At 42.1% G+C, this 22322-nt stretch overlaps 1 protein-coding gene across 2 annotated transcripts in view; it reads left to right on the forward strand.

Moving 5' to 3' along the window:
- The window catches only part of CDK6 (cyclin dependent kinase 6), a 99943-nt gene that overhangs the window by 26528 nt on the left and 51093 nt on the right, over positions 1-22322 (forward strand). For both annotated transcript variants that reach the window (XM_035128715.3, XM_088653586.1), the window contains exons 3-4: positions 6109-6244; positions 21840-22007. In XM_035128715.3, the coding sequence (XP_034984606.1) occupies positions 6109-6244; positions 21840-22007 (304 nt within the window). The remainder of the gene's footprint in view (positions 1-6108; positions 6245-21839; positions 22008-22322) is intronic.

Below are 22322 nucleotides of genomic sequence, written 5' to 3' on the forward strand. Positions count from 1 at the left end.
AGTGGAGTCACACCTGCTACCCCTCCCCTTCCCTCCCCATTCAGCATCACTATTAAAAGAGCCTATTCATGTACAAACAAACTATACCTCCATAGGCTCTGTATATATGCAATTAGAAACCATGCTTTAGATATGTATATAAAGTCTTCTAGATGTTGTTCTGAATGTATGTAGAGAACACATGTAGGTACATATACAGAGGCATTATGACTCTGAATACCAGTTGGTGGGAATCACAGGTGGGCAGAGTGCTCTTGCACTCATGTCTAGTTTGCAGACTTCCCACAGGCATCTGGTCAGCCACTGTGAGAACAGGATGCTGGCCTAAGTGGGCTGTTGACCTGATCAAGCAGAACCTTATGTTCTTTGGTTCTTAAAACATGTTTATTGGGCACCAGTGGAAATGATCCTGCTCTCTCTCCCCACCCCCAACACCTAGATTCAATGTACAGTCGTACCTCAGAAGTCGAACGGAATCCATTCCGGAAGTCCGTTTGACTACCAAAACGTTCGAAAATCAAATTGTGGCTTCTGATTAGCTGCAGGAAGCTCGTGTAGCCAATCAGAAGCTGCAGAAGCCCTGTCGGGTGTTTGGGTTCCAAAAGAATGTTTGCAAATCGGAACAATCACTTCCATATTTGTGATGTTTGAGAGCCAAAATGTCCGAAGTTCCAGGAAGTTCAGGATCCAAGGTTCGACTGTTCACAATTATAACAGTCCTCCTGTACTCAGAACCTGACAGTTTGAATTGACAAACTTGTTCCAACAGATTCACATGTGGGTAGCTTTAAATGGCATTCCTGCCGGTAAGGCATGGCATTGAATTATTTGGATTTCAAAATATCAAGGCAGATACCCACATTTTGTTAAAAAAATATACAGTTCAGTTTTTTTTAAAAAAAGCAAATAGCTGTAATGGGAAGTTTTTATTGTTTGATGTTTTACTGTGGTTTTATACTTTGTTGGAAGCCACCCAGAGTGGCTGGGGGCAACCCAGTCAGATGGGCTGCATATAAGTAGTAGTAGTAGTAGTAGTAGTAGTCAGCTGGGCTGCATATAAATAGTAGTAGTAGTAGTAGTAGTAGTCAGCTGGGCTGCATATAAATAGTAGTAGTAGTAGTAGTAGTTGTTGTTGTTGTCAAAAATCCCTGGATACCAATTGCTTGATATAATGAAAGGCCCTTGCATAATTATTGATATGTATAATATTTGTGCTTTCAAAGTGTCTCATATGATTTATGAACAAATTGCGGTTGCCATCATTCCGCAACCTGGTAGCATGGCCTGTCTGGTGGTGACTTTCTCCAGGACCAGGGCAGTTTTGGAATCCCAGTCATGAATTCCCTCCCCACTGAATTGTGGCTGCTGCCACCTGCCCCCAATCACATTCTTTCCATGGACAGTGAAAAACATTTATTTCTCTGAGACTTTGGGGAAAGTGGCCCATTATTTATTGATGAATTGTGTATAGCATGGATTTAAAATGTAACAAAACAAATAAATTAAAAGTCCCTCCTCACACTTTCCAGAAAGTAAAATAGATATTTGGATTTCAAGTAAGCTTTGGAACAACTCTTGAGTTCTGCTCCATATTTGTTTGCTATGTGATACAAATATACTGTACCGGGGAATTATCTCATGCAAATCTCATTGAAGTCCTGTTCCCTAGCAGTGCTCTCCTGGTGGATTGTGCCCTTGGATTTTTAGCCTGTCCTACGCACTCAAATTCTGCAGTGAGTACTCAAAATACTCAGTTTGACAGGGAGGTTGATCAGTCACTAAAAGAACCCAGCCACAGAAACTTGGCCAGAACAAATCATCCTCCACTTGCTTGCCATGCACATGGGTAGAATAATAATATCAAGCCAAGTAACTTGGGCAAGATGTTAAAACATATTGTAGTTTAATGTTACTTATTAATTAAACTTATACCACTTTTCCAGTTGTGTATTTCCCAAGATAGGTCATCATGACAACATTATGTGATTAAACAGAATGCACAACAAAAATAAATGAATGAAAACAGTAACAATGCCACCAACCCCAAAATCACTAGCAATATACAGTCAGGAGCCAGAGGTGTAAAATCCTTTACAGCCAAGGGATCTGGCAGCCGTAAGCATTTGATTGACCTCTAGAAGAAATGTGCAGAATATTGATGGTGTTCACATTCTACACAGTGGAATCTTTTTTAAAATACTGCATTAGGTGAAAGTGTAGCTTTGCCAATGTATTAAATACTTGGCAAAAAAGGTGTTTAAAAATTAAGTAAATGTTGTTTAACAGAAACATACAGTTGGAAATATTTTCCAGTGTTTATGTTCGGATCTCATACCTGCCTGGCTCCTCTATGTTTGTTTACTGTGATAGATGATTTATATAAATATATTGCAAATTATTAACCCCTGTCAAATATCAGGGAATTTAAATTTAACTAGTGGCTTCAGCACACAGTGGTCCTGCTATGCAAAGGCACTCCATCCATGTTCCTTACCTAATTGAATCTAAGAAGATCTATGCAGGATCAGACAAAAGGCATGAGCACAGAGCCTCTTGCTCATGAACCCCAGCAAATAGTGTTCAGAGACATACTGCCTCTGATACCAGACATTGCACATAGCCATCATGACTCAAAGTCCTTTTTTTCCTCCATGAATTTGCCTGTTCTTATTTTGATCCTTGAAAACGGGCGGTTTTACCTATGTAGGAAAACACCGCCACAAGGACACAACTGGAACCTGTCCTTGTGTCTGAGGAAGGTTTTTGTTGCATGAAAGACTGATAAAGAAATAACTTACATTGGCATATTTATACTACAGGCAAGGAACACAAGATTTTAAACTGTTTTAGGCCACTTAGAATTTGTATAGATGTACAGAGCCTAGGGCTTGCCGATCAGAGGGTCGGCGGTTTGAATCCCCGTGTTGGGGTGAGCTCTCATTGCTCGGTCCCAGCTCCTGCCCACCTAGCAGTTCGAAAGCATGTCAAAGTGCAAATAGATAAATAGGTACTGCTCCGGTGGGAAGGTAAACGGCATTTCCGTGCGCTGCTGTGGTTCGCCAGAAGCGGCTTAGTCATGCTGGTGGCCACATAGCCCGGAAGCTGTACGCCAGCTCCCTCAGCCAATAAAGTGAGATGAGTGCCGCAACCCCAGAGTCGTCCATGACTGGACCTAACGGTCAGGGGTCCCTTTACCTTTAATGGTCACTGAGTCATATAAACAGTTTCATGCTGGAAGGGAGAGTTCATGCATGGATTGTTTCTCCTCCACCATAATTCCACGAGTCCCCTCCTCCAAAACTACAGTGAATTCACTAGTAGGCATTTTGTGTGAGCGGCTACATTCACAGGTAATCTAGCTACTGCTACATCTAGACAGACACACGGACAAACCCAGCATAATTACAAACCATTATTCTATACCAGTTCTTTTTCTGTACTTTTTAAATATATGTAATGCAACTATGTTCCTGTCATTCATCAAGTTACCTGAGTTAGCTTCGCTGAAGACTAGTATCTCTCACTGGATTTGCTAATTTTCCTTTAACTTGAAAATGAATTTGGCTGAAGCTTGTAAGCTAGTGCAAGCCCCATTCAGCTCTGGGTTAATTGGGGCTTCTCTGCTTAGCCCAGGTAATCTCTGAAATGGCAGATCAGAATCTTAACTGAAAGATTACTGTGCTTCCACTTACAGGTTGGTTCTGCTCTTTGTTCTTTGGGATATTAATGCTTACCCAATTTGCAAACTTCCTTTGATATCTGAAGATGAAAAAAGTTCTAGACAAAGGCAAAGCATTTTTCTTAACTATATTTTTCTTAACTGCATTGTTACCTGTCTGGTATTATAGAATACACAACTTACTTAGAAGGGGCAGATGGTATCTTCAAGAGAGAAATTAAAGTTGGTAGGAAGCAGTTGAAAGTGGAGCCTAGAAAGAGTGCATGTCTAGGGCAGATTCAGCTGTGTAGTATGTACCGAGTTTGGAAAAGTAATTTGCTACTTTCACTGGATCTTCCCTTTCTCCATAGTTTATGTTTCTTGGAAAGGGTGATGATGGGGGCAAACTGCTTGATACACCTCCCTTCCCCTTTGAACATACCAATAGCTGTACAGAGAAGAGCAAGCAAAGTGCAAGGACGTGGAACAACAAATCCCCTATGAGGAAAGCCTACAATATTTGAATGGGAGGAGAAATTAGTAAAGTGGGACATGATGTGGATAAAGTGGATGGATATAAATTTTTCTCCTCTTATAATACTATTATGTGGGGTCATCCAATGAAACCGAATATTGGAAGATTCAGAACACACAAAAGTACTTCTTTACATAGCAGACAGTTAAACTGTGTACCGTAATTGTCTCCTACAATATGTAGTGATGGCTGTTGCCTTGGATGGGGTTAAAAGGGGATTAAACAAATTCAGGGAGGATAAGACTCGGTGGCTGCTAGTCGCAATGGCTGTATTCGTCCAACTCCATTATTTTCATTGCCATGATCCTACACTTTTCAAAGGGAAACTTCCCACCAGAGTAGAAATCATATATCGAACAGATGGAAAGCTCTTTAATCTGAGTAGGCCGAGAGCAAAGAGTAAGGTTACCATAACTTCCATCATACAGCTTCAGTATGCTGATGACAATGTAGTGTGTGTGCACACTCAGAGGATGATCTCCAGGAGATGACCTGTGTAAGCTTTCACAGATGCTTACGAAAAGCTTGGCCTATCACTCAACATCCAAAACACCAAAATGCTGCACCAACAAGCACAAAACAACCCCTCTGCAGCGCCACAAATCCAACTCAATGTAGTAACGTTGGAAAGTGGCAATCACTTCTCCTACCTGGGCAGTTATCTTTCCACAACGGCTAACATTGATGCTGAAATCCAGCATCGCCTGAGCTCTGCGAGTGCGGCTTTCTCCCAATTGAAGTGCAGAATGTTTGAGGACCAGAATATTCGCAGGGAAACTAAAATGCTTGTTTACAAAGTTTTGTACTACCAAGCTTACTGTATGCTTGTGAAACATAAAACACTTATAAACACCATCTTCAACTCCTTGAAAGAGTCCAGCAATGGTGTCTCCGAAAAAATTTACATATAACTTGGGAATACCGGGGAACTTGCCTGATTATCGTCTTCCAAAGCAACTACTCTATTCTGAACTTAAAAATGGAAAGCATAATGCAGGTGGTCAACAAAAGAGGTTTAAAGACTTTCAAGGCAAATCTAAAAAAATGGAACACCAACAATTGGGAAGCACTTATCCAAAAGTGCTCCAATTAAAGAACAGCCTTTACCAAAGGTATTGTGGACTTCAAAGATGCTCAAACTCAGGACGAAAGGAAGAAATGAGCTAAGAGGAAGGCACATTTGGCAAACCCTCACCATGATCAACTCTTGTCCGGAAACCTATGTCCCCACTGTGGAAGGACATGTAGATCCAGAATTGGCCTCCACAGTCACTTACAGACTCACTGTTAAGACCGTGTTGATGGAAGACAATCTTACTCGGCTACGAGTGACCACCAAAGAAGAAGATTCTGCTTCCAGAATCAGTGGCCGTATATCTCAGAATACTTCTTGCTAGATATCTGTGTGTTTGATTCCCACATTCAGCAGGATCTTTCTGCATGTCGTGTTTCATAATAAATGAAAGTTATTTCAAAGGACTCCTTTGCCGTGTTTGAAACTCCCATTGTTCTAGGCTCATTTTGTGACTGGGAATATCATTAGTGTGAGCAGCTTCAGAGCTCTGGGCGCAGTACTGTGGCTAATATTTCATATTAAAACTGCAGAGTTGAATGATGGGAGGACCTTTTTCTGCATTCCTACTTCCAGCTGCACCGAAGATTGGAGAAGAGACCCTCTTAAGAATATTAGGGGGTGGGCAGGGGAAGGACAAGACAATGTGAAAAATGAACATAATATTTTAGCTGCAGTTCATTCATTTTCAGCTTTGTATTATAAAAAAAATGCTTAGTGTGCCCATAATCTAGGTTTAAGGTGCCATTTAGATCCTAGCTTTCATATCTCAGTTTCTAACACTGCTCTTTTGCTGGTTTCCACCCATTTAATTAGCATTTATGTGTTTTTCTCCTTTCTTAGGTTGTTCGATGTATGCACAGCATCCCGAACAGACAGAGAGACGAAACTAACACTGGTGTTTGAACATGTTGATCAAGACTTGACAACTTATTTGAATAAAGTTCCAGAGCCTGGTGTGCCTAGCGAAACTATAAAGGTATCAAAGAAGGGTAGGGGAGGTTTGTACATAATTTTATGGAATAATATGCTAAAGACAAACATACAGCGGAAGCGTTTTCAGGAAGACTTCTATCTGATTTAGAGGAGATTAAATTACCTCTGTCTCGGATTCAGAGGCATTGGTTGTTTTTAAAATAATTTATAATTAATTATAAAAAATGCTCTTCATCATAGTTTCAGCTCCTGGGTTGAGAACAAATGGTTTGAATAAACCATTTGCAGTGTTCAGCTAAAATAACAAACTACAGTTTGTTGTAAATCAGAATCAGAAGCTTCTAGTCATCCCCCTTGTATCTAAAGGCTGGGTACATATAGGGAAAGGGGAGAAAATGTTTATGAGCCTGAGGCTTCCCATTGCTTGTGCTTGTACCAACAAACCATGGTTCACATCTGAACTGGGCCTCTGTATTTATTTATTTTTTTAAAATATATTTATTGAAGATTTTCAAAAAATACATTTATAAAACATTCAATTATCCTATATAATAAAGTCCAAGTGTCTCTGCGTCCAGTCCCTGTGTCCCTGGGTTTGCGCTACGGCGCATGTGCCCCACGGACACAGGGACTGGACGCAGAGACTGGGCGCACACACACGCGCACTCCCCCCCCCCGCGGCCTCCCGTTTCCCTGCGGTCGCCAACCGCCGCTCCCGGCCGGACAGCGCCTCACTGCGCTTGCAGTAAAGTGCGAGGAGGAGGCTGCTTTCTTTTCCTCCCCCCCTTACGCTCCTCCCGCTATTCGCCATTGGCTGGTTCTAAACGGGGTTTACCGCAGGGGCGGGAGCTCCACAAACAGGCGCACTCCATAAGCAGCGGCGCCACTACTACATGGGCCCTTGGCCGCGATTCTACTCTACTCGGGCGCGCAGGCGCTTCTTCCCTTCCGCCGGCAGCACACGTGGGAAGGGAGGAGCGGTCTTGGCATTTGGGCTCCTGAGGCGGAGCTTCTGCACTGACGGGGAAGGGAGGGAGCCAATGCGTCGCAAAGAGGAAGAGGCTTTGGGTGGCGTGTGATGCGGGGATCGTGAGCACCAGAATCGGGGCAGCGGGGAAACCCCTAGCCTCCGGATCAGGCCCCAAAGATGCCTCTACGAATGTCCCCGAGGTTGCTAGAGCAACAGTTCTGCTCTAGCACCCGTTATTTTAACGGGCTTCAAGATACTAGTTATTATATAACTGCCCAAATCCATATAAAAAAGAAAAGCACTAACAAAATAAGAAAAATACAAAAAGCAAAACAAAATTTTTTTTATCAGCCTCTAGTCAAGTACCACAGCTCGGCAGTAGAGCTCATGTTTTGTAGCCAGAAGCCCAATGGCATCTCAGGTAGGTCCAGAAAGAGCAGGGAAAGAGCTGCCAGTTGATTGGGGTAGCCAAAGTGCTATCTTTCAAATGTTGTTGGTGTGCACATCTTTCGCGATACCAGATCTTTGGTCATGGTTGCAGAGGGTGATAGGAATTGTAGTTCAGCGATATCCAGAGAGTACAATGTTAGCTAATCCTATTGTACCCAGTAATCAACTATATGGAGCAATGGTCTGACTCCACGTCAAACAGCTTCATATATTTATATGATTTTGTTATTTATTTGCTATTCAGAATATTCCTATACTGTATTTTAGTGCATTCCACTATCATGTATCCTATGACTCGTGTTTATGTGTTTTTGATAGTCTATTAGATAGCTGGAGGGCAGAAAGAGCCTGTCCAGTTTTGTCCAGTATAAGAGGCAGATAGTAATAATACCTTAAATTTATTATATTATTTATACCCCACCCATCTGGCTGGGTATAAAGGCTTGATGCTATCACTTGGGCAGGCATGTTTTTAAAAATTGATTCATATATTTTAATTATTTTGATCTTTCCTTTCTGCAAAATGCTCATGGTGGCTTGCAGTTAATATAAGAAATACACTAAAACTATGAATATACAAGAGCTGCCAGCAACAAATTATCATTTCCTTAACCAAAAGCTTGAGAGAATAAACAGGCTTCACCCAATGTCTAAATGATAAAAAGTAGTCACTAGGCAAATATTTCTTCAGGGGGGCTCTCCAAAAGAGGGGGTGCCACTACTAAAAATGCCCTGCCCCAGGTACAACTCAGCCTCTGAAGATAGGAATGCCCACGGTAGGACTTGAGATCTTAAAGAATTGGTATGTTCATATAGAAGAGGACATCCTTCAGACACTGATTATAGGTTACTTAGAACTTCATAAGTCAAAGCCCAGGACCTTGAATTGTATCTAGAAACAAATCCACTAGATATGGCCATTACATATACATCTTCTATAAAAAAGTAAAGCCAGCATGCCGTTTGAGCAATAGGTGCTATCTTTAATGATACACTCAGTGGTGGATCCTGTGCTCCACTATAACTGTGCAATAGGGCATGGGACCAGGCTGCTAGTTATTGCCAGCTCTAAAGAATGCTTGCCATATTTTACCCCATTTCGGCAGCTGTCCATTTTGAGGTTTGCACAGTCTAAGTGGAATGGACTGCGCGTCTGTTGCCCATTCTGTATGCTTTGCATTTTCCCTTCTGTCCATAAAACAGGCAACGCATGACATCATTGCATGACAAAGAATCAATTACTGTGAAGATCTGGCTTCTCTGAGAATGTCAGTTTTCAGTGTTGAGGCAAGAGCCATTTGCCATCTGTCACTGATGCTCATAATCAGTTGATCATATTTGAGTATTGGCACAATGCACAAGGTGAAAAACTCCAGGACATGTATATATAAATAACAGTGAAATAAACAAAAGCGGGGCAACCCCAGAATTTTAAAATCATGAGCCTACTTATAGGCTTAATTGGAAGTGAATTTTACTTAAGTTAATGAGATCAAATTGTCACCAACCTTCTCCAAGATAAGAGCCTGCACCAAACAGCCTTGCATAATTTAACCCACATAGTTGTAGCGATCATATGGTAATTTGAAAATACCTTTCACCTCCTGTCTGCAGGGGGTGCATGGGAAATCTCCACTTATTTTCTATAGGTTTCTCAAATCAAAATTTCAGAATCAAGCACAATACATCATTAAGGACCTGTGATAGCTATTTGCAGATTAGTAAGGAGCTATAGGATTCTGAAATCAAGGATACCATATTATGTAACTCATTTTTTGTGTCTTCGCAAAAACCTTTAATGATCAGTCAGGAATAATGCGATTTCCATATGTGAGAAAAATGAAATCGTTGCACTTACAAAAAGAATAGCAATATCCTGGGACAGTTATTGTTTCTTTTCAAATCCATGCAAGCTCTTTTGGGGGCTATTGGGAAGAGACTAAGAAAACCCAAGCAAACATATTTTCCAGTTATGAATTTCATCATTGCCCCTCCCCTCAGTATATAAACAGTTAAGTAAAGAATATACTTTACTCCCCTATTGAAATCAGACAGATGTGGAGGTGCTTAACTTTGGTGCTCACTCTTTGAAGATGACAACACCAAAGAACCACATATACAGAACAGAGATTCTCCACTTTGTTTCTTCCTACATTTGTACACATTTACACAACTTTTCCCTCTCTCTTCATCACCGTTTCTGATAACCAGCGTGTCAGTTCAGTTTCTGGTTCCTCAGGTTTCAATCCAGTATACATAGAACTGCCTTTATTTTGAGAATTTTCCCCATTTTTAAAATAAACTCAAACAAAGCACACATTATGGGAAAGTTAGTGTTGTTGCCAGCAAACAGAAAATTATGAATGAAGACATGAGTGAAATAACAGAGATGCACTGTTTGGGTGCTTAATCCTTTAGATACTTACCTGATAAGATTATTTTCACTTCAGTAAAGTGGATCTGGTATTACAGAATCTAAGAGATACCCACACATTTGGGCGAGGGGAGCATATAGTATAGTCCTCCTGGAATTGCATTACTCCAGAAGGCAGGAGGAAGGTCAGAGGTTAAATACTTGAATGCTTCCCCTATATATTTAAACTCCGTACCAGAGGCATCCAAAGGTTTTTTGCTCCCTATGTCAAAGGACAAGATAGAATCCCTCCCTAATTCCACATGCAGTGTACAGAAGGCAACCAGACTGGCTGTCAGTTCTGACATTAACACTGGCAACACTGTCAATAGGACAATATTCATACTGCCTCTGAGGGCCACGAGCCAATTTAGGGAAACCACACACCTCTGCACACCTTACTGCCACTTCCCGTCCCAACAATTGTCATCTGAGATAGCTTCTTCATTCTGCCTAATGATAGGGCCAGCTCTATTACATTGCAGGGGGTTGGACTAGATGTCTATGATTCTATGAATATTTCAGGGGCAGGGATTTTTAATCAAACGTGCACTTGTCACATCTACCCTCTAAAGTGCTTTACTCTCAGGACTGTAGAATCAAATGATTTTTCTGGAGATACAGTACTGATCTGCTGTTAGGGATTTTGTTTTTTTTGGGGGGGGGGGTAGTGACAATGGATCAAGATCATTGTGATTTAAAATAAACTCTGGTTTGTTAAGCATGCCAGCTTCATAACCCATGATTTGAAGTTGGGTTGTTTTGCAACTAAATGGAGTTTATTGTAAACTGCGATTCCTGATTTATACATGACAAAAGTGAAACTGAATATTGTGGAAGGAAGAGGCTTTGCTCAGTCTCATACAGGCTTCTGCACATAATCATTGTTTAGCATTGTTCTGCTAAATCATTGTTTAGCATTAAAGGCATCTCCCTACTTACACAGACGTTACGTTCTCAGGCTCTGTGCATATATGGAAAATCGCATAAAGTGGGAAGGGCACTGTTGAGAGCGGCTGGGAAGCGTTTCTCTCTCGGCAGATCCCACCCATCCCACTTGCATTCCCCGGCTGGTGATGTATCCTTGCACATGTGCACCTGCCTGCCTCCAGTGATCAGAAAGTTGAATGGTGGGTCAGTGGCTCCCAGTGCCTATCACCACTATGGAGCCTCTTGGTGCTCTCCCTGTTAGTCTTGGAAGTTTCTGGAGACAGTTCCCTTTATCTAGTTTCTCCCCCATCCCCAAGAAATAACGTGGCTGCGTGCTTGTGGGGTGGCAAGGAAGAGGAACAAAACGGCCACAAGTGAGGGAAGAATGGCCATGGGCATGGAGCCCCCCTCCCCTGCTCTCCATACTGGCAAGAAGAAGAAAAGCCAAGGAGGATGAGTGAGTGGGGATGGCAAGACACTTGGAGCAGCCACGCAAGCTGTTTCCCTCCAGTTCTCTCTTGCTCTTTTCGTGGCTCTTGGCACCATTTCCTGGTTCAAAAAAAAATTATGCATTTGGCAGCAGCACACGTAAATGTTGTTGCACACAAGTGGAATGCACACAAGTGGAGTGTTTGTGTGCCTGTATGTGCAATCCAGGCCAACATGTATTGAGCTGAGATTTCAATACAGCCAAACGGCATGTCAACTTTGCCTTAGTTAAATTGCATCAGAAACCCAGTCCCCCCACTGTAAGCAGCACAAAAATGCTTAGCTTTGTTAGCACTGTAACACACACACCCAAAAAAGATATTGGATTGGTGTTAAATGGACATTTTGATATTATGCTTGCATAAATGCATAGAATCAAGAATATTGTTAATATGTTCCAAGTATTTTATTTCACTTACTCCTGAAAATTTGCTCTTATTCCTTTTCACCTGTAATGTGCCCTAGATTTACATTTTGACTAGCACTGAATGCCATTTTGACCAACATAGCTGATGCTATATGTAATCCATCTCAGCATACTTGGTGCAGTAAATTCGGCAGACAAAATACATACCATTTGTTTTGCAGTAGGACAGTTCTGCTGTGCAGCTGCAATTTAGAAATCTCAAAAGGCTTCAGAATGTTATGTTACAGCCATTAATGGAGATTTCAATGAGTTTTCCATCCATTTTTATTGCAGGAGGGAGGTATGTGGGGGTCAGAGAGCTGTTGGAATGAGAGGGTGTGTGGGCTGATGTATGAATCCACATAAAATATTATTTCATTTGAAATTAACCCAATACATCCCTATTTGGATAAGCAAAGAATATATTGTGTTGTGTGTGTGTGTAAGAGAGAGATGGAGATCTATTCTAATAGCATTCCTCCTTCTGTGATACAAAGGAAATAGCTGCCGCCCAAGCCTGGACTTCACAGTTCAATAGAAAACATTCCAAAAGAATGCATAGGATGTTATAAATATAAAAAGGAGTTTAATGAAAGAGCATACAGATGTCTTTCATGTATTTTAAATTGGAAAGACTAATTCTGAAACTATAAGAAAAACAACAGTGAGCTACAAGGCATATGCTTCAGATTACTGAAGTATGACTTACACAGGCCTGTCATTCAATGAGAAGCAACACAGACTAAAACAGAGGAGATGTTGAAAGAAAAAAAAGACTTGTGGGAAGTCAAACCATCTCTAAATATGTGTTTTATTATCTTCGGGTGTTCTTTGCTGAGTTACCACCATGATTAAAACCAATGCCCTGGCACCAGGAGGATGGGATTCTTTTAAGTTCCTCTTCCTTCCCCACATATCAAGGAAGGTACATAGCAGACTTGACTGCATAGTGGTGCAGTTTCAGCCAAAGAGGAGCAGCAAATACAGAGGCAGCTTTGCAGCCAGCAATGCCACATCCACATTTGAACTCATACTTTTGCAAGGGTGTTAAAGATTGATTTGATACCAAATTCTGCAAGGTGCTGTGCAAGGAACAGAAATCACATAGTTGTGGCCAAGGGGGCTTTCCGTCAGCACTGAAGGGAAGATATTTGCAAGGAAGATCGGAATTGTCAATGAGGAACAAGGGCAAGAACATCAAAAGGCAGTACAAACACAGTAAGACCCTGTTCATATATTACCATCTGAGGCACGGCTGCTCTCATGCTGCCCTGGTAACACTGGGGCCTTCTGCACAGGTCTTCCATGGTGTAGGGCTAATGTGAAAACAACGTAGCAGGGCTGTAGTGTGAAAAGAGCTAGTGGAAGTGGGTCATGGTGATAGGGCTAGGCACATGAATAATCCCCACACCAGTTTTGCTGGCCTTCAGGGGCGTGGCCCCTGTCCACATGACACACTTTATACATTACTAAGGTGGTATAGGTGGAGTCACACTGCTTTGGCTCTCTACCAGTGATGTCAAGATATGAATTGGGTCATAGGTTATAGTTGATCAGGGAATCTTTTGAACCTTGAAACTTAGTTAAAAGGTGGGTGTTCCTCCTCTGCTCTGTTTTTTACACACATCCAGCATTCCATGACCACTAAGCATGATCAGTCTCCATTGGCCTCTTTTGGGTTTGGTTTCTTTTCTTTTTTAAAAAGAGGATTCGTTGTACTTCTGCAAAACTTGGGGTTCCTGCAAGTCTGTACTGGGTTACCCCAACCACTCTGGGCAGCTTCCAGCAAATGAAAACATCTAACACAACAAAGCACCCAACATTAAAAACTCCCCTAGACAGGGCTGCCTTTAGATGTCAGATAGTTGTTTATTTCCTTGACATCTGACAGTGGCAGGGCAGGCGCGACTACAGAGAAGGCCCTCTGCCTGGTTCCCTGTAACCTCACTTTTCACATTGAGGAAACCACCAGAAAGCCCTCAGAGCTGGATCTTCAGTGTCTGGTCATAGGTGGTGCCATTTTGGTTACATAAGTATCAGCACTCAGTACCTAACAATTGGAAAGAAAGAGAACAATGATTTACATGCAAGGTGCCCCAGGTCCAAGCTCAGCATCTCCATTAAAAGAAACCTCAAGGCATAGGACTGGAAAGGAGTTCAGGCCAGTTGAGCTAGAGGTCCCAAAGTTTGGATGCACAAATGTTCCAAACTTGACCTGTAAACGTGTAATCCTCCATCTCCGCCTGAGTCTCATGAGGCAGGTGGAGAGCAACTTGCTGTATGCCATCTTCTCAAATTTGTTAATCAGCCAGGGTGGACTTGCGCATCTTCCAGTTTATCTTGCAGCCTGAGAAAGCTTCAGGGAGCACAATGCCCTGAGAATTCCCTTGGGAAAGGCTATTCCTGAGTAGCTTAGTTATGCAGACAACCAGCTCCAAATCAGACATGTTATTGGATATAGTCCTCAACACACATATATAGTGCAGAGTATTAGCCTGGAGGAAGATGGTTTGGCTGGGCTAATTTCCAAAGCTCTGAAACTGCTGTGCAAGGCATTTATGCATTAATCCACAATGGCCAGTGCAGCTCTATTCATGTGTAAGTTCTGGTTCCAAAGTTCTCAAATCTGTTGGTATGAGCTTGCAAGGCAGCAGAGGAGATCAGGGGCAGAGGGCAGGGCCAAAAAGGCAAGACTCAGACCTCTCCTATCTCCAAAACCAGCCCACTCATATTGTCGCATTCACAGTGGGCTGGGTGATTACTACAGCTGTGTTGTAGTAATCCCTTCCAAAGCACACAAAGCAGTAAATTACATTTTTGGATTATGATCCAAAGTTCTCCAGGCGAAGCAGTGCCAATTTTGGCCTGCAGTGGTGAATTGCATGTATTTTGCAAACTGGACTCATTTTTTTCTGTACAATCATGGAACTTTTACTGATTTGATGTGCACAGGCCATAATGTACCTCTAGAAAAGCAAAGACATCCTGTTGGCTGCAATAAACCAAAACTGCAAAGGGTAGCATATTTCCTGGGAAGGTTGTAACAAAAGCAAACCCACAGTCACTTTCTGGGGGCATCCAAAAAATATCTGAACAGTCAGAAAGAAATTGTTAGTTCATGAGAACAGGTGGCATTTGTATTTTTAGTATTTCATCATTGGCTAACCTGCTTTCCTATCATGCATTTGCTTTGTCCTTACCCACGTCAATACTTGTGCTTCTACTTTTAAGTTAATGGAAAGACTGTCGGTCAGTAGTAGAGCATCTGCTTTGCATTCAAAAGTTTCCAGGTTCAACCTCTGGCTGGGAAAGTCTGCTGCATGAAATCCTGGAGCACCACTGCCAGTTATTGTAGGCAGTACTGAGCTAAGTGGACAATGAATATAATAACGCTGCTGGGTCAGACTAGTGGCCCATCTAGTCCAGCATCTTGTTCTCGCAGTGGCCAGTCAGATGCCTGTAGGAAACCCACAAGCAGGACCTGAGCACAAGAGCACATTTCTCCCTGCCCTGTGACTTCTAGCCACTGACATTCAGAAGCATCACTGTCTCAGATGCAGAGGCAGAGCACAGCCATCATGGCTAGTAGCTGTTGATAGCCTTATCCTCCATGAATTTGTCCAAAGCCATCCAAGCTGGTAGCCATGACTGCTTCCTGTGGGAGTGAGTTCCAACATTAGCTGAGCGCTGCCTGAATAAGTGCTTCCTTTTCTCTGTCCTGAAGCCTCAGATGCAGAAACCTTTCCAAACAGGGAAGTTTCTCCATCCCCTTGATCATTTTGAGTACCTTTTTTATTTTCAGTTCTTGCATAATGATTCCTAGCATGGATTTTGCTTTTTCCACTGCTGCTGCACAATGGGTCGGCATCTTCATTGAGCTATCCACTACAACCTAAGTCTTGGTCCTGGCCAGTCACTGCCAATTCAGACCCCATGAACAAGCAAGCCACCATTTCACGCGGGGGTTCTGTTTCTGGCCCCCACAGAGTGCGCATAAGCGTGCCCTGTTTCATCCCCATTCTGCAAAGCTGCCAAGTCTCCTGCTGAAAAATGCGGGATCAGCAGCGGCACGGCACCGGAAGTCGCTTCTATGCATGTCTGGACATGCGTACTGTAGAAGCAACTTCCGGTGCCGGCACCACCCGATTTCCGGTGCCCAGACATGGGTAGCGTGGCACCAGAAGTTGCTTATACACATGTCCGGACATGCGTAGAACCAACTTCCGGTGCCGCTCTGCCTGATTTCCGGTGCCCAGGCATGGGCGGAGCGGCACCGGATGTCACTTATACGCATGTCCGGAGCCTCCCTGGCAGGTAGGAAATCCAGGGGATTTACGGGATTTTTTCCAATCCGGGCTGCCAGCGGGAAACGGTTTAAAATATGGGGGTTTCCCACGAAAAACGGGAGACTTGGCAGCTATACCATTCTGTCGTCTTCCGGATCCAAAAGGACCCATGAATTCCGCATCAATTGGACTTACCTAAATGATTACCAACTACATGTGAAATAAAGTTCTTTTGCCCCTTCATGCATCAGTTTATACTTGTTCACATTTTCCTTCTTCAGAGCTAGCAAACTGCATTTTTATTTTTGTTTTAAAGGAGGAGAGATAAAATTATTCAGGATGGTGAATTTTACCACTTGTGAGGCAGTACAATTGCAAAAGCACAGGTCCACATAGTCCCTGAATATGAGCTGTGGTGAGGTTTCTCAGCGCAGACACAGCTTGAGAAAAACTTGAAGCCGCAAGCCTGCAGTCAAAATGAAGTAAGTGGACCCTCATGCAACAAACCGGAGGCCTTAAATTTTATGGGTCCTCCCCACACACGAAACTGATGAAGGTGACCCTGATGAGCTATTTAGTGAAGTCATTCTGCATTGTGAGCAGCAAACCAAGAGCATTTCTCCAGCAAGAACAAGAAAGACCCACCCCACAGTGATTGATGAGAATGTTATAAAAGTGCAATGAGCTGGAAAGTCATCATCTTGTCTTTTCCTTTTGCCACCGGAACGGCATAGCAGAGAGATCTCTTTTCTTCTGGTCCTGGATAAGGAGAGGTTACATGGCATGGAAATGTGTTACACCCAGCTGCTCACTAGTTTGCAGGGCACACAGTAAATAATACTGTTTAGTATATCTAAGGCACAAAAGAGAGCAGCACTCATTTGATGTTGATTCATAGCCTCTCTCATTTGCTTTCCAGTTTGCTTCCAATTCATTGAGTGGCATTTTGTAACAGTGCATACTTTAGCGTGGTGGGTTCTCTGATTGGTGGGTTGTTGTTGGGTTCCACCCCCCCTTAATTGGCATGAGTAAATGAAAGGTTACTTAGGCCCTGGTATAGCAGAGGCACTTCAGTTTGTTTAAAGTTGTTTGCTGAACTGAGCAATATCTAAATTAACCCTCTGAATTCATTCTGCATGAGCTTCATTCATAGTGGGAGAAAGCCCCAATTGCTTGCCACCATCAAGATTTCTTTGGCACAGTGGTATTTTATTTTGAAAATAATATATAGTTTGGAAATTTGCTTTTTTCATCTTTTAAGGTTTCATTCTATTGATCAGTTCCTAGGCCAAGCTCAAATTATTTTGCGCTTTTTTCATCTGAATTTGAAAATTGTGTTGAAAGTTGGTACAGTATAATGACCTTAACACTTACTCTAGGTCTGGAAATGTATTATTTATTTAATAAATTTAATACATTTCTATACAGCCCTTCATCTGAGGATCACAGGGCAGTTTATATTTGCCACAACTTCCTCCTCACTCGAAGAAAACTTGCTAGTTGGATTCCTGTTCCTCTTACCAGGTTTACCCTTGATCAATTTAGCCTCTGTATTTCTTGGGGAGGTCTCACAGTTCAGTGGTGCGGCATGCAGAAGATCCCATATGCATTCCTAGTGAAATTGGCAGAGCTGTGAAAACTCTCTCAGATTTTTGATACAGTGAATATATCAACGTCATACAAAGTCAACTGCCTTATACCAAGTCAGACCATTAGTCCAGCTAGCTCAGTATTGTCAACTCTACACTGACTGGCAGTGGCTCTTCTGGGCAGGTATGTTTAAGCCCTACCTAGAGATGCCGGATATTGAACCTGGAACCTTCTGCATGAAAAGCAAGTGTTCTCCACTGAGCTCCACAAAGTATTCCAATGTGGCAGACTCCTTCTTCCCCACTATGATGTTTCTACCCCCATACTTTCCAAGGAGTGGATCCACAGAAAGAATTAGCTTTGCTCCTGCTTTCTGGCCCACCTGTTTTCCTCTCGTAATGGGAAGGGCAGAGGAAGAACAGAGAATTCTTCCTCTGATCCATACATTGGAAGATATGTGTTGTGCCAAGGAGGAAAAAGTTTGCAGAACGCATCTGTGGACAAAGGTTAATCTTCACCCCTCCATCATGTGGCTTTAATATGGACTCATGGGAAGTAGGTGTGGTTTTGTAGAAACAGTGGTTACTTAACATCTCCCAGTCAGCTCTATATTACTTTATTCAGGGACAGTGAAGAACAAGCTGTTTTATTGCATGACCTTTCTCAGTTTCCCAGGAACCTAATCCCTGAAAAAAATAAGTTCATCCCAAGCCCAAGGGACCGCCTCCCACCGTTATGGCCACAAATGTGTACTTACCCATAACAACCTATCTTGAATGTAACTGTCATAATAGTAGGGCAGCCCTAAGCAGATTCTTCTAGGTCTTAGATTGCAGAGTTTGAGAACCTCTGGTCTGAGAAAGTTAGACCAGGTGTTCCATATAAGAAGGTTGTAAGGTTTGCACATGGGTAAGTATACTGCAACTATGATCAGTCCACAAGTCGATATTTTCATAATTCAAATGCCTCGTTGAATTTCTGCCGGAGTTGTCTTACGAAATTTGTGTCACCCTAGTCAACCTTAATATGCAGAGTAAGGAGGTGGTGAAACATTCATATGCTCTTATTTGAGTAAACTTGATCTCCTGATCTGAAGCTGCTTGCAAATGTTTTTTTCCCTCCCCCCTTGGTGCATTGTTTCAGCTTCCTAATCACTGACCAGCTGTCTTGTTAGTGAATAGAGATGTGGGCCCCTTGCCATGTTTCATGTGAGGTCTTGGCTGGGTGGCCAAGCAGGCAGCCTGCAGCCACTGTCAAAGCAATTCAAGAGGTATTGGCACAGCAGTGCCACCATTAATTTCTGCTTGTCACATGCTGTCATGCAAGTTACACCAGAGAGGAAATGACCGTTGAAAAAAGTGTGCTTGTGGCACTTTGTCCCCTCTAGACATTATCCCTGAGGTTAAACAAGTGGATACAATTAGCTGCTGTCCACAAACAGCTGTTAGGAAAGAGAAACCCAGATCTGGGCCCCATAGCCATGTGTCTTTCCTGTTGGTGAGGAGAGCCTGCTATCAACATCTGCCATACTTTAACCCTTCATTGAGGTGTTAATTTCGGCTGTATAGAGCCAAATCAATGACTGACGGCAATCCTATGTGTATGTGTTCTGAACTAGTCCCATTAGTTCAGTGTGACTTACTCCTAGGTAAGTGTACTTAGGAGTGCAGCCTGTGAGCTGTAGTTCTGAATCAGTAGACATATCAATGCAAGATACAAAATACTGAGTAGGTTAGCTCGAGATGCACGGCCAATAAAAGCATACTACTCTGTATTTCATCCCCTAGAAATGTGCCTGTTTGCAGTACTACTTAGTTCAGGAGCTTTAATAAATGTATAGTTCTCATGATCACATTTGCTGGTTTAAAACAAACATTTATTATTCAGGAAGACCCCTGGAAATGATAAGTAGATAGGAAATTCCTAAATTTCCTTTCAGCAGGCTTAAGAAAGATTCACTAAAATATTTTGGGGAATGGCCTGGTAGTCATCTGGCAGGATGAAGATAGTATGTCATATCATGCCCGGTGCTCACATTCAATTTTGGCATGGTAAGATCGTCACCATGTTCTCCTTTTTTATCTCATCAGTTTGGAGTGGCCAGTATATTTTCATGGAAACAGCATCAAGGGTAAAGCTTGAGAACTAGCTCTTTAGCATACCCTGCCAACTGTCAAAAGTGCATTCATAAGAATTTTTCACTGTGTGAGATTGGTGAGCTTATATCACCATGCCCAGAACAATTCATGTGGAAATAGAATATGTAGAAATTACTATTCAGAATGACCTTGGCATAGTTAACCTTTTGTCTCGTACAGCTAGCTCTCCAAGCTCTCATCTGGGAGCTTTCCTTTCTTCTCCCAGTCTCCTATCCTGGGATATCTTCCTTTCTCTGCCTCTCACACAGGGTCTTTCACCTGTCAACCATCACATTTTTAATGTTATGAAAAGAAACTAAAATGCAGAATTGTAGGTGGAGACTTGTGGAATGGTACAGGTGACAAAACAGGTGCACCCCCCCTATTTGTATGCATTGAACTTGCAAAAGGCAGAAGCAGTAAGCATGATCACCAAATATCTGTGAATATTCTGTGTTGCTTTGGTTCAGATTTTAATATTTATTGGTCTTTATACTGATCTGATTCATTTTTTTAAAAAATGCTACAAAACTCAACCCTTCGATTGAGCAATTGAATGTCTCGTGTGTAAATTATCATGTTGGATTAAAGCAGATGTGGGAATCCTGTGACTCTCCAGATGCTGGACTCCAACTCCCATCAGCCCCAGCCGGCATGCTCAATGGCCAGGGATGATTGGAGTTCTACTGCAACAGCATCTGAAAGACCTCAGGTTCTACACTCTTGGATTAGATAATGCATTTTGAATATGAAATTGATTAAGGAGGCTCAAAAGCCTTGAGAGCTTGCAGGTCAAAGCTCTTGTGATTGTGCCAAACACCCGTTACCCTTGCATTTAAGTCTTGTGAACTCTGCAGGTGTGAATACAGGAGATGGCACCTTTTCAAGGCACTGCTTTCAAGAAATTTGCATCAGGTTTTTAATAAATTTTTTTGGTTTTATGATTCCTCATGTTAAAAAAACTGTTCTGGGTGCTTTGTGAGTAGAACAATGGTGTAGAAATAATATATTATTTACTAACTATATGCTTTTAATTGTCAAATGTTAATAGCCTATTTTTGTTGTGCAAATTCTAATAACATAGACACTTACGTTATCAGCTTGTACATAATCCACCCTATATGAAAAGTTAGTCTCACTAATGTAATTCCTATTGATTTAAATGCGACCTAAGTGCAGCTAGCTTAGGGTGGATCCAACCTAATATAAACACATCTCTTCATGATAGCTCAGATTTTCTACCTATTGATAGAAATCCTCTTCAGGCCCAAAGAGGGAACATAGGTAGAGTGGGACTGCAGGAGAGGAGGGGGAGCCCCTGGAGCTGCATGAGTCCTCTGGCCACTTCATGTGTTTACAGCAAATTTCTGCAGCAGGAAGCTTTGTGTATCTAGATGCTTCCTATATGAATGGGACTCTTGATCTTCCAAGGTCTTTATTCCCATGGAAAGCCTCTATGAATACACAAGGCTCCCCATTGCAGCATTTTCCTGTAAATATATAATAATAATAATTTAATAATAATAATTTATTATTTATACCCCACCCATCTGGCTGGGTTTCCCCAGCCACTCTGGGAGGCTCTCAACAGAATTGGTGATGATGGTGATGATGGTGATAATAATTTTAAAAAAACATGCAAAAGGACCAGAGGAATCACATGGAGCAAGGCAAGAGGAACTCCAAATAACTGTACTGTATATGCCCTGCTTTACCCATGTTCCCTCTTCAGGCGAATGTGCATTAAGAGGGCTAAAGCGTGTGTATACCTGTTTGTGTATCTAGGTACACAGGCATAAGTACACTTATCAGAACCATGTGCATGTTTACTCGGAAGTAAGTCTCACTACCTTAAATGGGGCTTACTTCGTCCTAAGTGTATATAGGGTGCTCTGTCTACATATTTAAGCTGTGCAAAAATGACATACTTTGTTTCTCATCAAAGCTCTCAATTGCTTACCCCTAGGACATGATGTTTCAACTCCTACGAGGGCTTGATTTTCTGCATTCGCACAGAGTGGTCCACCGTGATCTGAAACCGCAAAACATCCTAGTCACCAGCAATGGGCAGATAAAATTAGCCGACTTTGGCCTTGCAAGGATCTACAGTTTTCAAATGGCTCTTACATCTGTGGTAAGTTTCAACGTGTTCCTTCTTTAAATCTAATTTCAGGATTTGGTTTTGCATAGATGTTGTTTGGTTGTTATTTTAGAACAACTAAATAAAGCAAAAGATAGCTGTTACCATTTGAGAAGTGTTACAGTTGAACTTTATCTAAAGCAATTGCAATTACTGCAGAGGGTGGTAAATTATTCCTACAAATTGCTGAATCTGACTGCTCAGTCCTGTACTTGTTTCTGTGGAAGTAAATTCATGAAAAGTCCAGTGTACAAAGAATCAAAGCCTGATTGACATTCCAAGACGATATACAAAGGTGCACTTCCCTGT

Source organism: Zootoca vivipara, chromosome 11, assembly GCF_965207765.1.
Source record: "Zootoca vivipara chromosome 11, rZooViv2.hap1.1, whole genome shotgun sequence".
In the NCBI taxonomy this organism is placed as follows: domain Eukaryota; kingdom Metazoa; phylum Chordata; class Lepidosauria; order Squamata; family Lacertidae; genus Zootoca; species Zootoca vivipara.